The sequence below is a fragment of the Pseudophryne corroboree genome, chromosome 11 (assembly GCF_028390025.1).
Source record: "Pseudophryne corroboree isolate aPseCor3 chromosome 11, aPseCor3.hap2, whole genome shotgun sequence".
NCBI classification, from domain to species: Eukaryota; Metazoa; Chordata; class Amphibia; order Anura; family Myobatrachidae; genus Pseudophryne; species Pseudophryne corroboree.
In genome coordinates this window covers 338,007,205-338,023,338 of record NC_086454.1, presented here as the reverse complement: position 1 = coordinate 338,023,338, position 16,134 = coordinate 338,007,205, and the positions used below count along the sequence as shown (strand labels likewise).

Here is a 16,134-nt window from a genome sequence, read left to right as displayed (position 1 = left end):
GGGGAGGGGGTAATGGCAGGGTAATGGAGGGGGTGTTGCTGGTAGGGGGGGGGGGGTGGTGTGTGTGTGTGTGTGTGTGTGTGTGTGTGTGTGTGTGTGTGTTGGCAGGGTAATGGAAATGGGGGGTACAGGCAAGGCAGGGAAAGATAATGGGATTGGGGAGGAGGGTACTGTCAGGACAGGGTAATGAAGAGGGGGGGACAGGATAATGGGAAAGGGGATACAGGCAGGGTAGGATAATGAGGAGGGCGATACAGGCAGGGTAATGGGGAGGGGGTACTGGCTGGGCCGGGTATTGGAATTGGGGAGGGGGGTACTGGTAGGGTAATGGGATTGGGGAGGGGGTTACAGGCAGGGCTGGATAATGGGGTGGGGGTACAGGCAGCGCAGGGAACGATAATGGGATCGGGATGGGGGTACTGGCAGGGTAATGGGGAGGGGATACAGGCTGTGTAATGGGATTGGGGAGGGGGTACAGGCAGGGCCGGGTAATGGGGTTGGGGAGGGGGGGTACTGGCAGGGCAGGGTAATGGGGAGGAGGTACTGCACGGCCGGATAATTTGGAAGGGGGTACTGGCAGGGCAGGGTAATGGGGTTCGGGAGGGGGGTACTGGCAGGGCAGGGTAATGGGGAGGAGGTACTGCACGGCCGGATAATTTGGAAGGGGGTACTGGCAGGGCAGGGTAATGGGATTGGGGAGGGGGGTACTGGCAGGGCAGGGTAATGGGGAGGAGGTACTGCACGGCCGGATAATTTGGAAGGGGGTACTGGCAGGTCAGGGTAATGGGATTGGGGAGGGGGGTACAGGCTGGGTAATGGGATTGGGGTACAGGCAGGGCAAAATAATGGGATTGGGGAGGGGGGGTACTGGCAGGGTAGTGGGGAGAGGGTATAGGTTGGGTAATGGGATTGGGGAGGGGGTACAGGCAGGGCAGGATAATGGGGAGGGCGGTGACCAGGGAGGGGCTCAGCCTCAGTGCATGGTGCAGTAGCAGCAGAGACAGATGGACGCCCCTCGCCCGCTGCCAGGGACTCTGGCCGCCGCCCTCCTGTCACACTGACCCGGGCTCTCCTGGGGTGGGGGAATCACCGTTCATGGATCACAGCGGGATTATTTCGGGGAGACTGAGCGCCTGAGATTTGCAGCCGGTGCCTGGCGGAGCCCAGCTCTAAACTGCGAGGTGTGCCGGGGGTGTGGCCTGGGATCCGGGCCAGCGGGCTCCGTTCAGGGAGCGTCACACAAGCCGCATCCCGACACCGGGCCGAAAGGAAACAGAGAGGGGAGAAAGTGACCCCCAAATATGGCCGAGAGGGGGGGACTGCGCCGGACTAAGGAGTTACTGCTGGAATGGGGTCTGATCCTCCTCTGCTGTCAGGGATACAATGCGAGCAATGAGGATGACTCCAGGACTGAGGTACAATGCATGCTGTGCAGCCCAGAGCCCTAACAGCCCTCTGCCCCCTTAATACCCCTGCAGCCTGCCCTCTACCCCCCCCCCCCAATACCCCTGCAGCCTGCCCTCTGTGTCCCCCTAATACCCCAGCAGCCTGCCCTCTGCCCCCCTTATTCCCATGCAGCCTGCCCTCTGTGTACCCCCAATGCCCCTGCAGCCTGCCATTGGCCCCCACTAATACCCCTGCAGCCTGCCCTCTGTGTCCCCCTTAATACCCCAGCAGCCTTCCCTCTATGTCCCCCTAATTCCCCAGCAGCCTGCCCTCTGCCCCCACTAATACCCCAGCAGCGTGCCCTCTGTGTCTCCCCTTATTACCCATAGCAGCCTGCCCTGTGTCCCCCTAATACCCCTGCAGCCTGCCCTCTGCCCCCACTAATACCCCTGCAGCCTGCCCTCTGTGTTCTCCTAATACTCCTGAAGCCTGCCCTCTGCCCCCACTAATACCCCTGCAGCCTGCCCTCTGTGTTCTCCTAATACTCCTGAAGCCTGCCCTCTGCCCCCACTAATACCCCTGCAGCCTGCCCTCTGTGTTCTCCTAATACTCCTGAAGCCTGCCCTCTGCCCCCACTAATACCCCTGCAGCCTGCCCTCTGCCCCACTAATACCCCTGCAGCCTGCCCTCTGCCCCACTAATACCCTTGCAGCCTGCCCTCTGCCCCACTAATATCCCTGCAGCCTGCCCTCTGCCCCACTAATACCCTTGCAGCCTGCCCTCTGCCCCACTAATATCCCTGCAGCCTGCCCTCTGTGTCCCCCTAATACTCCTGCAGCCTGCCCTCTGCCCCCCTAAAACCCCTGCAGCCTGCCCTGTGTCCCCCTTAATACCCAAGCAGCTTGCCCTCTGTGTCCCCCTCATACCCCTGCAACCTGCCCTCTGTGTCCCCCTTATACTCCTTCAGCCTACCCCACTAATACCCCTGCAGCCTGCCCGCTGTGTCCCCCCTAATATCCCAGCAGCCTGCCCTCTGCCCCCCTAATACCCCTTCAGCCTACCCTCTGCTCCCCCAAAACCCCTGCAGCCTGCCCTGTCCCCCCTAAAACCCCTGCACCCTGCCCTCAGCCCCAAATATCCCTTCAGCCTGCCCTCTGTCCCCCCCTAATATCCCTGCAGCCTTCCCTCTGCCCCCCTAATACCCCTGCACCCTGCCTTCAGTCCCCCCCCCCTAATATCCCTGCAGCCTGCCCTCTGTCCCCCCAATACCCCTGCAGCCTGCCCTCTGTGTCCCCCCAATACCCCTGCAGCCTGCCCTCTGTCCCCCCAATACCCCTGCAGCCTGCCCTCTGTCCCCCCAATACCCCTGCAGCCTGCCCTCTGTCCCCCCAATACCCCTGCAGCCTGCCCTCTGCCCCCCTAATACCCCTGCAACCTGCCCTCTGTGTCCCCCTTATACCCCTACAGCCTACCCACTAATACCCATGCAGCCTGCCCTCTGTGTTCTCCTAATACTCCTGAAGCCTGCCCTCTGCCCCCCTAATACCCCTGCAGCCTGCCCTCTGCTCCCCCAAAACCCCTGCAGCCTGCCCTCTGTCCCCCCTAAAACCCCTGCACCCTGCCCTCAGCCCCAAATATCCCTTCAGCCTGCCCTCTGTCCCCCCCTAATATCCCTGCAGCCTTCCCTCTGCCCCCCTAATACCCCTGCACCCTGCCTTCAGTCCCCCCCCCCTAATATCCCTGCAGCCTGCCCTCTGTCCCCCCAATACCCCTGCAGCCTGCCCTCTGTGTCCCCCCAATACCCCTGCAGCCTGCCCTCTGTCCCCCCAATACCCCTGCAGCCTGCCCTCTGTCCCCCCAATACCCCTGCAGCCTGCCCTCTGCCCCCCTAATACCCCTGCAACCTGCCCTCTGTGTCCCCCTTATACCCCTACAGCCTACCCACTAATACCCATGCAGCCTGCCCTCTGTGTTCTCCTAATACTCCTGCAACCTGCCCTCTGTGTCCCCCTTATACTCCTTCAGCCTACCACACTAATACCCCTGCAGCCTGCCCGCTGTGTCCCCCCTAATATCCAAGCAGCCTGCCCTCTGCCCCCCCTAATACCCCTTCAGCCTGCCCTCTGCTCCCCCAAAACCCCTGCAGCCTGCCCTCTGTCCCCCCTAAACCCCTGCACCCTGCCCTCAGCCCCCATATATCCCTTCAGCCTGCCCTCTGTCCCCCCCTAATATCCCTGCAGCCTTCCCTCTGCCCCCCTAATACCCCTGCACCCTGCCTTCAGTCCCCCCCCCTAATATCCCTGCAGCCTGCCCCCCCCCAATACCCCTGCAGCCTGCCCTCTGTCCCCCCAAATACCCCTGCAGCCTGCCCTCTGTCCCCCCAAATACCCCTGCAGCCTGCCCTCTGTCCCCCCAATACCCCTGCAGCCTGCCCTCTGCCCCCCTAATACCCCTGCAACCTGCCCTCTGTGTCCCCCTTATACCCCTACAGCCTACCCACTAATACCCCTGCAGCCTGCCCTCTGTGTCCCCCCTAATACCCCTGCAGCCTGCCCTCTGCCCCCCTAATATCCCTGCCCTCTGCCCCCCTAATACACCTGCACCCTGCACTCAGCCACCCAGTACCCCTTCAGCCTGCCCTCTGTCCCCCCCCCTAATATCCCTGCAGACTTCCCTCTGCCCCCCTAATACCCCAGCAGCCTGAGCTCTGCCCCCCCAATACCCCTGCAGCCTGCCCTCTGTCCCCCCCTAACACCCCTGCCCTCAGCCCCCCATACCCCTTCAGCCTGCCCTCTGTCCCCCCTAATACCCCTGCAGCCTACCCTCTGCCCCCTAATACACCTGCAACCTGCCTTCAGTCCCCCCTAATACCTCTGCAGCCTGCCCTCTGTGTCTCCCCTAATACCCCTGCAGCCTACCCTCTGCCCCCGCTTACCCCACCAGCAGCCTGCCCTCTGTGTCCCCCTAATACCCCAGCAGCCCGAGCTCTGTCACCTGAAGCTAAGCACAGTGAAGTGTAGCAGTGACATTTCCTCATGGTGTATAGTGTCTCCTGTGCTTCCCATCACTGTTACATTGTGTTACTGTTACACCTGTGCACATTCCTGCACTGTACATCACATATAATACACTGGATGCTCTTGAAGACTGTAAAGGGTTAATTGTTCCTCTACATCCTAATCCTGTTCCTCCTCGATACAGACATGCAGGGAGGTCACCTACCTCCCCGAAGTGCAGTACCATGTGCAGTATCTCCTGCCCATACATTATCATAGAGGTAGACCGGATTTCCATTAATCTGCACAATGTATCCATCCGCAGCTGTAGCCCATATTCTATCTATCTATCTATCTATCTATCTATCTATCTATCTATCTATCTATCTATCTATCTATCTATCTATCTATCTATCGATCTATCGATCTATCGATCTATCACCATATGTCTCTACATGAGCCTTGTGCAGCAGTCACTCTCTCCTGGTGATAACTATTGCTCCAATCACTCAGTTCTCCTGGCTCAGGACACATAGACGATCAGTAATTAGTAATAATACAGCCGCCTATTGTGTCTCTACATGAGCCTTGTGCAGCAGTCACTCTCTCCTGGTTGTGACCGGACGGTCCCGTATGAGAGCCCTCACCGCTTCGCATCCCGTCCCCAGTCACAGAATGGAGTTTTAGGTCACACGGGACCTGGCCAATTAGGGGATTCCCGCTTACCATCAGTAACCGCCTGTTACTGACTCCACCCACTGCGCAGTGAGCGGGTACTATGCTGCCACCACCAGACTCCTAACCTGCCATGGCGTCTGGAACTACGGTTCTGCTCTGTATGCGTCGACACGCTGTCTTACCACCCCTGTGTGGTGTGATGAATCCCCACTAGTCACTTGACTAGGCCTCTACCCGGTAGCTGGCTGGAGGCGGACCTTGGAGCTGGGTGCATCCTGGACAGCCGGAAAACTGAGCTAGGTTTCACCTAGTCCTGCAGGTCACAAGATCTTTATTTGCCCAAAAATAGTTCTGAAAAGAGCTCAGCAATACAGCAAGATGTTCACAGGAGAATGAAAATGGTATAATACACTGGAGCTCACAGGCCTCCTCTTCTTATCTCAATTCCACACACAGTACCACAGGGGGGTAAGCCCTCCCTGTCTTCTCCAACCAATCAGGTTATTGCACAAAATATAAATAAATACAAGTTACATTTCAAAAGTGTTAATAATCAGATAAAGCAATGTTCTGCTCCTTTTCATTCATGAACCAAACCAGTGGCTTTCCCAAACACAATCTGATTAACATGTTCCTGTCTCTTTCACAAATGTAAATATAACTTGAATTTCTATTGCAGTCACCCTCTCACACATAGACAACGTTCTTGACATTTTAAACATAAATCTTAATTGTTGTTACACGAAACCCACTAGTTTGCATTCGTAAAACACAATCTGATTTAGCAGCCACTTTTGTCTCACACCTCCATGTAAAACCAGTTTTGACTTATCACACAACAGGTGATGCTGAAAGCACAAGCAGTCTTCTTTCCAAACCTTAGTTTGTATCTAAAAGAAAATGTTTGACCACCAAAAGGCCTGTTAATCGCCACCTATCCCCTGCTGGAACTAGGACAATTACCATATGACTTGCTATGTATAAGTTGCTGAAGAACAATTGCCACAGCCTATTAGAAACAAAATAACTCATACCTGTGCTTTGTCCATGCAGTTCTATAACTGTGCAGTCTATAATTCTCCAACTACGCGCTGCACAGCGATATAACATATTAAGTCACATTATTAAACATGCATTTAGTCATGTATAGTGCATGGTGCCTAGAGCCAAGTGTTCCTTTTTAAAATGGCACCTAGTGCCCGTTGTCCATTTAAAATGGCGCCTGGCAGCTAAGGGTTAACTCCTTCAATGCCTCGGTTGCCATTATCCACGTGGCTGGGGGGTCTCCGGCCACACTTGTGATAACTATTGCTCCAATCACTCAGTTCTCCTGGCTCAGGACACCTAGACGATCAGTGATTAGTAATAATACAGCCGCCTATTGTGTCTCTACATGAGCCTTGCGCAGCAGTCACTCTCTCCTGGTGATAACTATTGCTCCAATCACTCAGTTCTCCTGGCTCAGGACACCTAGACGATCAGTGATTAGTAATAATACAGCCGCCTGTTGTGTCTCTACATGAGCCTTGCGCAGCAGTCACTCTCTCCTGGTGATAACTATTGCTCCAATCACTCAGTTATCCTGGCTCAGGACACCTAGACGATCAGTGATTAGTAATAATACAGCCGCCTATTGTGTCTCTACATGAGCCTTGTGCATCAGTCACTCTCTCCTGGTGATAACTATTGCTCCAATCACTCAGTTATCCTGGCTCAGGACACCTAGACGATCAGTGATTAGTACTAATACACCCGCCTATTGTGTCTCTACATGAGCCTTGTGCAGCAGTCACTCTCTCCTGGTGATAACTATTGCTCCAATTACTCAGTTATCCTGGCTCAGGACACCTAGACGATCAGTGATTAGTACTAATACACCCGCCTATTGTGTCTCTACATAAGCCTTGCGCAGCAGTCACTCTCTCCTGGTGATAACTATTGCTCCAATCACTCAGTTATCCTGGCTCAGGACACCTAGACGATCAGTGATTAGTACTAATACACCTGCCTATTGTGTCTCTACATGAGCCTTGTGCAGCAGTCACTCTCTCCTGGTGATAACTATTGCTCCAATCACTCAGTTCTCCTGGCTCAGGACACCTAGACGATCAGTGATTAGTACTAATACACCCGCCTATTGTGTCTCTACATGAGCCTTGCGCAGCAGTCACTCTCTCCTGGTGATAACTATTGCTCCAATCTCTCAGTTATCCAGGCTCAGGGCATCTATATTGGAGACATTACCACATAAATGTAGGGAACCCCCGGTAACACGTTGGCAGGGTATACTTCCTGCGGCCACACTAGGAGCAGCTCTGTGAGCACTGAAGCCCCTGCACCTGTATAGATATAATGCTGATTCTTCCTTTAGGTTATGCTGCAGAAGGCTTTATAACGTTATGCAACGATTGACACCTGGCTTTCCCAGTTTATGACCCCTGCGTGGCGCTGGTCCATATGGCTTCTGTGGGACAAGATTGCAGTGTGTTGCTAGTGTCCCGGCGAGGGTTAATGCGCTGAGTTTCCCGGCGAGGGTTAATGCACTGAGGTTATCGCTGTCCTTGGCTGGTTAATATGTTCTCATCAGACAAACACTTTCTATTTCAGGCCCTGGCACCTGATCTGTAATCTCACACCCTGGGAGGCTGCACTCCCCAGCCCCAAACACAGAGGCCCGTATCCCCTGAACACCCGCCTCTGGGAACCCATCGTCCCTTCCTGAGCCGTCTCTAATGTTTCCTTGGTTTGTGGCTAAAAGAGCCCGAGGCAGCCAAGGTCCACGCCAACGCGGGTTACTGATTTACCAATCATTGTGCCTCATAGCTCACTGAGAATTGCTGTACACTGTCCCTAATCACCTCCCGTATCTTACTGCAATTGTCAGTACAAACCTTTCCTGGTTAAGGGTGAGGTTTACCTTCAGTTTATACACGCCCGCCTTCAGCCTTTTCTTTTCAGCCATGTTTCTACATAATCAGTTGTGTATTCCCCTGGGCTGTGCTCTCTGCAGTGGACACAACTGGATCAGAAAAGTAGCTCCGTGTCATGCACTCAAGTCACACGCACAAGCCACTGCCCGATTATATAAAGACATGGCTAAAATACACGGAAGAAGCCTGCAAGGTGAAATAACCCTTGTTTCTCTATCGTCCTAGTGGATGCTGGGGTTCCTGAAAGGACCATGGGGAATAGCGGCTCCGCAGGAGACAGGGCACAAAAAGTAAAGCTTTACGATCAGGTGGTGTGTACTGGCTCCTCCCCCTATGACCCTCCTCCAAGCCTCAGTTAGATTTTTGTGCCCGGCCGAGAAGGGTGCAATCTAGGTGGCTCTCCTAAAGAGCTGCTTAGAAAAGTTTAGCTTAGGTTTTTTATTTTACAGTGAGTCCTGCTGGCAACAGGATCACTGCAACGAGGGACTTAGGGGAGAAGAAGTGAACTCACCTGCGTGCAGGATGGATTGGCTTCTTGGTTACTGGACATTAGCTCCAGAGGGACGATCACAGGTACAGCCTGGATGGTCACCGGAGCCTCGCCGCCGGCCCCCTTGCAGATGCTGAAACGAGAAGAGGTCCAGAATCGGCGGCAGAAGACTCCTCAGTCTTCTAAAGGTAGCGCACAGCACTGCAGCTGTGCGCCATTTTCCTCTCAGCACACTTCACACGGCAGTCACTGAGGGTGCAGGGCGCTGGGAGGGGGGCGCCCTGGTAGGCAAATGAAAACCTATTTTGGCTAAAAATACCTCACATATAGCCTCCGGGGGCTATATGGAGATATTTAACCCCTGCCAGAATCCACTAAAGAGCGGGAGACGAGCCCGCCGAAAAAGGGGCGGGGCCTATCTCCTCAGCACACAGCGCCATTTTCCTCACACAGCTCCGCTGGTCAGGAAGGCTCCCAGGCTCTCCCCTGCACTGCACTACAGAAACAGGGTAAAACAAGAGAGGGGGGGCAAAATTGTGGCAAAATTATATTATTAAAGCAGCTATACAGGGAGCACTTATTATAAGGCTATCCCTGTCATATATAGCGCTTTTTGGTGTGTGCTGGCAAACTCTCCCTCTGTCTCCCCAAAGGGCTAGTGGGGTCCTGTCTTCTTTAAGAGCATTCCCTGTGTGTCTGCTGTGGGTCGGTACGTGTGTGTCGACATGTATGAGGACGATATTGGTGTGGAGGCGGAGCAATTGCCAAATATGGGGATGTCACCCCCTAGGGGGTCGACACCAGAATGGATGCCTTTATTTATGGAATTACGGGATAGTGTCAACACGCTAAAGCAGTCGTTTGACGACATGAGACGGCCGGACAATCAATTAGCACCTGTCCAGGCGCCTCAAACACCGTCAGGGGCTGTAAAACGCCCTTTGCCTCAGTCGGTCGACACAGACCCAGACACAGGCACTGATTCCAGTGGCGACGGTGATGAATCAACCGTATTTTCCAGTAGGGCCACACGTTATATGATTTTGGCAATGAAGGAGGCGTTACATATTGCTGATACTACAGGTACCACAAAACAGGGTATTATGTGGGGTGTGAAAAAACTACCTATAGTTTTTCCTGAATCAGATGAATTAAATGAGGTGTGTGATGAAGCGTGGGTTGCCCCCGATAAAAAAATGCTAATTTCAAAGAAGTTATTGGCTTTATACCCTTTCCCGCCAGAGGTTAGGGCGCGCTGGGAAACACCTCCTAGGGTGGACAAGGCGCTCACACGCTTATCAAAACAAGTGGCGTTACCCTCTCCTGAGACGGCCGCACTTAAAGATCCAGCAGATAGGAGGATGGAAAATATCCAAAAAAGTATATACACACATACAGGTGTTATACTACGACCAGCTATAGCGACAGCCTGGATGTGCAGTGCTGGGGTAGCTTGGTCAGAGTCCCTGATTGAAAATATTGATACCCTGGATAGGGACAATGTTTTACTGTCTTTAGAGCAAATAAAGGATGCATTTCTTTATATGCGTGATGCACAGAGGGATATTTGCACACTGGCATCACGGGTAAGTGCTATGTCCATTTCGGCCAGAAGAAGTTTATGGACGCGACAGTGGTCAGGTGATGCGGACTCAAAACGGCATATGGAAGTTTTGCCGTATAAAGGGGAGGAGTTATTTGGTGTCGGTCTATCGGATTTGGTGGCCACAGCTACAGCCGGGAAATCCACCTTTTTACCTCAAGTCACTCCCCAACAGAAAAAGACACCGACTTTTCAACCGCAGCCCTTTCGTTCCTTTAAAAACAAGAGAGCAAAGGGATATTCATATCTGCCACGAGGCAGAGGAAGGGGGAAGAGACTGCAACAGGCAGCTCCTTCCCAGGAACAGAAGCCCTCCCCCGCTTCTACAAAAGCCTCAGCATGACGCTGGGGCTTCTCAAGCGGACTCGGGGGCGGTGGGGGTCGTCTCAAGAATTTCAGCGCGCAGTGGGCTCACTCGCAGGTAGATCCCTGGATCCTGCAGATAATATCTCAGGGGTACAGGTTGGAACTAGAGACGGATCCACCTCGCCGTTTCCTGAAGTCTGCTTTACCAACGTCCCCCTCCGACAGGGTGACGGTCTTGGAAGCCATTCACAAGCTGTACTCTCAGCAGGTGATAGTCAAGGTACCTCTTTTACAACAAGGAAAGGGGTATTATTCCACTCTATTTGTGGTACCGAAGCCGGATGGCTCGGTAAGACCTATTCTAAATCTGAAATCCTTGAACCTGTACATAAAGAAGTTCAAGTTCAAGATGGAGTCACTCAGAGCAGTGATAGCGAACCTGGAAGAAGGGGACTTTATGGTATCCTTGGACATCAAGGATGCGTATCTCCACGTTCCAATTTACCCCTCACACCAGGGGTACCTCAGGTTCGTCGTACAGAACTGTCACTATCCGTTTCAGACGCTGCCGTTTGGATTGTCCACGGCACCTCGGGTCTTTACCAAGGTAATGGCCGAGATGATGATTCTTCTTCGAAGAAAAGGCGTATTAATTATCCCATACTTGGACGATCTCCTAATAAGGGCAAGGTCCAGAGAACAGCTAGAGATGGGATTAGCACTGTCTCAAGAAGTGCTAAAACAGCACGGGTGGATTCTGAATATTCCAAAATCCCAGTTAATTCCGACAACACGTCTGCTGTTCCTAGGGATGATTCTGGACACGGTTCAGAAAAAGGTTTTTCTCCCGGAGGAAAAAGCCAAGGAGTTATCCGAACTTGTCAGGAACCTCCTAAAACCAGGAAAGGTGTCTGTACATCAATGCACAAGAGTCCTGGGAAAAATGGTGGCTTCTTACGAAGCAATTCCATTCGGCAGATTCCACGCAAGAATTTTCCAGAGGGATCTGTTGGACAAATGGTCAGGGTCGCATCTTCAGATGCACCAGCGGATAACCCTGTCTCCAAGGACAAGGGTATCTCTTCTGTGGTGGTTGCAGAGTGCTCATCTATTGGAGGGCCGCAGATTCGGCATACAGGATTGGATCCTGGTGACCACGGACGCCAGCCTGAGAGGCTGGGGAGCAGTCACACAAGGAAGAAACTTCCAGGGCGTGTGGTCGAGCCTGGAAACGTCTCTTCACATAAACATTCTGGAACTAAGAGCAATCTACAATGCTCTAAGCCAGGCAGAACCTCTGCTTCAAGGAAAACCGGTGTTGATCCAGTCGGACAACATCACGGCAGTCGCCCATGTGAACAGACAGGGCGGCACAAGAAGCAGGAGTGCAATGGCAGAAGCTGCAAGGATTCTTCGCTGGGCAGAGAATCATGTGATAGCACTGTCAGCAGTGTTCATCCCGGGAGTGGACAACTGGGAAGCAGACTTCCTCAGCAGACACGACCTTCACCCGGGAGAGTGGGGTCTTCATCCAGAAGTTTTCCACATGCTGGTAACCCGTTGGGAAAGACCAATGGTGGACATGATGGCGTCTCGCCTCAACAAAAAACTGGACAGGTATTGCGCCAGGTCAAGAGATCCGCAGGCAATAGCTGTGGACGCGCTGGTAACGCCTTGGGTGTACCAGTCGGTGTATGTGTTTCCTCCTCTGCCTCTCATACCAAAAGTATTGAGAATTATACGGCAAAGAGGCGTAAGAACGATACTAGTGGTTCCGGATTGGCCAAGAAGGACTTGGTACCCGGAACTTCAAGAGATGATCACGGAAGATCCGTGGCCTCTACCTCTGAGAAGGGACTTGCTTCAGCAGGGTCCCTGTCTGTTTCAAGACTTACCGCGGCTGCGTTTGACGGCATGGCGGTTGAACGCCGGATCCTAAAGGAAAAAGGCATGCCGGAAGAAGTCATTCCTACTTTGATTAAAGCAAGGAAGGAAGTAACCGCGCAACATTATCACCGCATTTGGCGAAAATATGTTGCGTGGTGCGAGGATCGGAGTGCTCCGACGGAGGAATTTCAACTGGGTCGATTCCTACATTTCCTGCAATCAGGATTGTCTATGGGTCTCAAATTGGGATCTATTAAGGTTCAAATTTCGGCCCTGTCGATTTTCTTCCAGAAAGAATTGGCTTCAGTTCCTGAAGTCCAGACTTTTGTTAAGGGAGTGCTGCATATACAGCCCCCTGTGGTGCCTCCAGTGGCACCGTGGGATCTCAATGTTGTTTTGGACTTTCTCAAATCTCATTGGTTTGAACCACTAAAAACTGTGGATTTGAAATATCTCACATGGAAAGTGACCATGCTACTAGCCCTGGCTTCGGCCAGGAGAGTGTCAGAACTGGCAGCTTTATCTTACAAAAGCCCATATCTGATTTTCCATTCGGACAGGGCAGAACTGCGGACTCGTCCGCATTTTCTCCCTAAGGTGGTGTCAGCATTTCATCTGAACCAGCCTATTGTAGTGCCTGCGGCTACAAGCGACTTGGAGGACTCCAAGTTGTTGGACGTTGTCAGAGCTTTAAAAATATACATTTCAAGGACAGCTGGAGTCAGGAAATCTGACTCACTGTTTATACTATATGCTCCCAACAAGTTGGGCGCTCCTGCGTCTAAGCAGACTATTGCTCGCTGGATTTGTAGTACGATTCAGCTTGCACATTCTGTGGCAGGCCTGCCACAGCCAAAATCGGTAAAAGCCCACTCCACAAGGAAGGTGGGTTCTTCTTGGGCGGCTGCCCGAGGGGTCTCGGCATTACAACTCTGCCGAGCGGCTACGTGGTCGGGGGAGAACACGTTTGTAAAATTCTACAAATTTGATACCCTGGCTAAGGAGGACCTGGAGTTCTCTCATTCGGTGCTGCAGAGTCATCCGCACTCTCCCGCCCGTTTGGGAGCTTTGGTATAATCCCCATGGTCCTTTCAGGAACCCCAGCATCCACTAGGACGATAGAGAAAATAAGAATTTACTTACCGATAATTCTATTTCTCGGAGTCCGTAGTGGATGCTGGGCGCCCATCCCAAGTGCGGATTATCTGCAATAATTGTACATAGTTATTGTTACCTAATTCGGGTTATTGTTGTAGGGAGCCATCTTTCAGAGGCTCCTCTGTTATCATACTGTTAACTGGGTTTAGATCACAGGTTGTACGGTGTGATTGGTGTGGCTGGTATGAGTCTTACCCGGGATTCATAAATCCTTCCTTATTGTGTACGCTCGTCCGGGCACAGTATCCTAACTGAGGCTTGGAGGAGGGTCATAGGGGGAGGAGCCAGTACACACCACCTGATCGTAAAGCTTTACTTTTTGTGCCCTGTCTCCTGCGGAGCCGCTATTCCCCATGGTCCTTTCAGGAACCCCAGCATCCACTACGGACTCCGAGAAATAGAATTATCGGTAAGTAAATTCTTATTTTTGTTCATACAGACTCTCATCAGCTGCTGATTGCACCATCATAGTGTCTCTGCATTGCAGGATAACCTGTACGCTCTGGCTGGTCAGTGTTGGAGTTGGCAGAAGGCTGTGTGGCCAGGGTTGGTCACTCCGGGCTCCTGTACAAGGCCTCCAGCTGTAAGGGCTGACAGGAACGTTCCGGCCTGTCTTTGGATTTTGGTGGGATACTGACCTGTCTCTCTGTTCCAGGCCTGGCTGCGGCTGTACGGGTACCTGCCTCAGACCAGCCGCCAGATGTCCACCTTACGCTCCGCGCAGATCCTGTCGTCGGCTGTTTCTGAAATGCAGCAGTTCTACGGCATTCCAGTGACTGGAGAACTGGACCAGACCACTAGAGAGTAAGTGGCACCCGGGCACGGGGAGAAGGGGGGTCCCATAAGCGCGTATCACCACACAGCCAGTAGGAGGCGACACGGCACAGTGTTCTCGAGGCACTGACGCATCTCATTATTGTAATAAATGAGGGAGGAACCTGTTATTCCGGTTCCGATTCTCCCAGTGATGAGCGATTGCCCCACTATGTGTTGCCCTGATGTCCCTAACTGCATATGTGTAACCTCACCGTGTACCCTCGTTATCAGGTGGATGCAGAAACCGCGCTGTGGCGTCCCAGACCAGTTCGGTAGTAGAGGCAAATCAAGCATGCGGCGAAAACGTTACGCTCACACAGGACGCAAGTGGAACCAGCATCAGCTGACGTACAGGTATACCGCGGCTGTGCGCGGCCTTTATACTACGAGACGGCGGATGCCTTGCCACCATAAGGTCACAGGGAAGCACACGGTTACTTACATAGCACCAGCATATTCCGTTGCTCTGTACAATTGGGAGCAAAGCAGTAATAAGGTGAGACTGGTCAGTAACAGGTGTGAGGGCCCTTCACACAGGCTTACACTCTATAGGGATCGTTTTTTATTGATTGCTCCGTGCTTCGATTGTACGCCTGACCCCAATTAGCCCAATGCAGTAATTTATTTATTTGTTACCAGTTATATATATATATATAGCGCACACATATTCCGCTGTACAGGGAATATTTGACCATTCACATCAGTCCCTGCCCCAGTGGAGCTTACACTCTATATTCCCTATCACATGTACACGCACACACATTCACGCTAGGGTTAATTTTTGTTGGGAGCCAATTAACCTGTTTATTTTTGGATTGTGGGAGGAAACCCACGCAATCACGGGGAGGATATACAAACTCCACACAGTTAGGGCCATGGTGGGAATCGAACCCATGACCTCAGTGCTGTGAGGCAGTAATGCTAACCATTACACCATCCGTACAGCCCAGTAATTATAGCTTATTAGCGGAGACTTTAAAAGAGAAATAACAGAATTTTTTATTTATTTTTGATTATGACAAGTTCCCCCACTAATTGTGAGGCCTGTGGTAGGACCCGTTATTCAGGTGTCTCTCCATCACGCCAGCTGCCCCGCTTAGTCGCTTTGTAGCCATTGTTTCTGTCTCTGTACCCTGCATTTATTCACGTGGTACCAGGACGTGGCATGTTACCTAGTGGGAGGAGCTATGTGACCTCTTTGGGAGCGTGGCAAAGCCGGACAATAAAGTCCTATAGCATCCAGACACCACCATGGTTGGGCACAGAGGCACAGAGTGACATCTGGTACATACAGTGCTCAGCACTCAGTTTGGGTAGAGAAATGTTGGAGCGCCCCTTTAGGTGCCAGAGTTTGGGATGACCGAAGTCCTTCCACAGACTCTGATTAGTGAACGTGGGTCCCCGTCCCGTTACCGGACCCTGTGCTGGGACACCTGTAACCTCGGTGAGGGGGTCAGTGGGTATCAGTAATGGGGGAAGCCTCTGACCCGTACCGTTACTGGACCCTGTGCTAGGACACCTGTAACCTCGGTGAGGGGGTCAGTGGGTATCAGTAATGGGGGAAGCCTCTGACCCGTACCGTTACTGGAGCCTGTGCTGGGACACCTGTAACCTCGGTGAGGGGGTCAGTGGTATCAGTAATGGGGGAAGCCTCTGACCCGTACCGTTACTGGAGCCTGTGCTGGGACACCTGTAACCTCGGTGAGGGGGTCAGTGGTGTCAGTAATGGGGGAAGCCTCTGACCCGTACCGTTACTGGAGCCTGTGCTGGGACACCTGTAACCTCGGTCAGGAGGTCAGTAATGGGGGAAGCCTCTGCTCCTCTCCAGGAAGTTACAATTACAATGTATACATCACTGCGTGCGATTATTACAATACACAGATG

The 16,134-nt window shown here is 52.7% G+C and overlaps 1 protein-coding gene across 2 annotated transcripts in view; it reads left to right on the top strand.

The window, feature by feature from the left end:
- Positions 1-956: 956 nt before the first annotated feature.
- Positions 957-16,134, top strand: part of MMP15 (matrix metallopeptidase 15) — a 49,124-nt gene continuing 33,946 nt past the window's right edge. The window contains exons 1-3 of one of the 2 annotated variants that reach the window (XM_063945847.1): positions 957-1,415; positions 14,090-14,238; positions 14,482-14,604. In XM_063945847.1, coding sequence (XP_063801917.1) covers positions 1,302-1,415; positions 14,090-14,238; positions 14,482-14,604 — 386 coding nt within the window. In that variant the 5' untranslated portion in view covers positions 957-1,301. Of the gene's footprint in view, positions 1,416-13,929; positions 14,018-14,089; positions 14,239-14,481; positions 14,605-16,134 lie in introns of those variants that run through there. The other variant, XM_063945848.1, reaches the window with a different exon arrangement.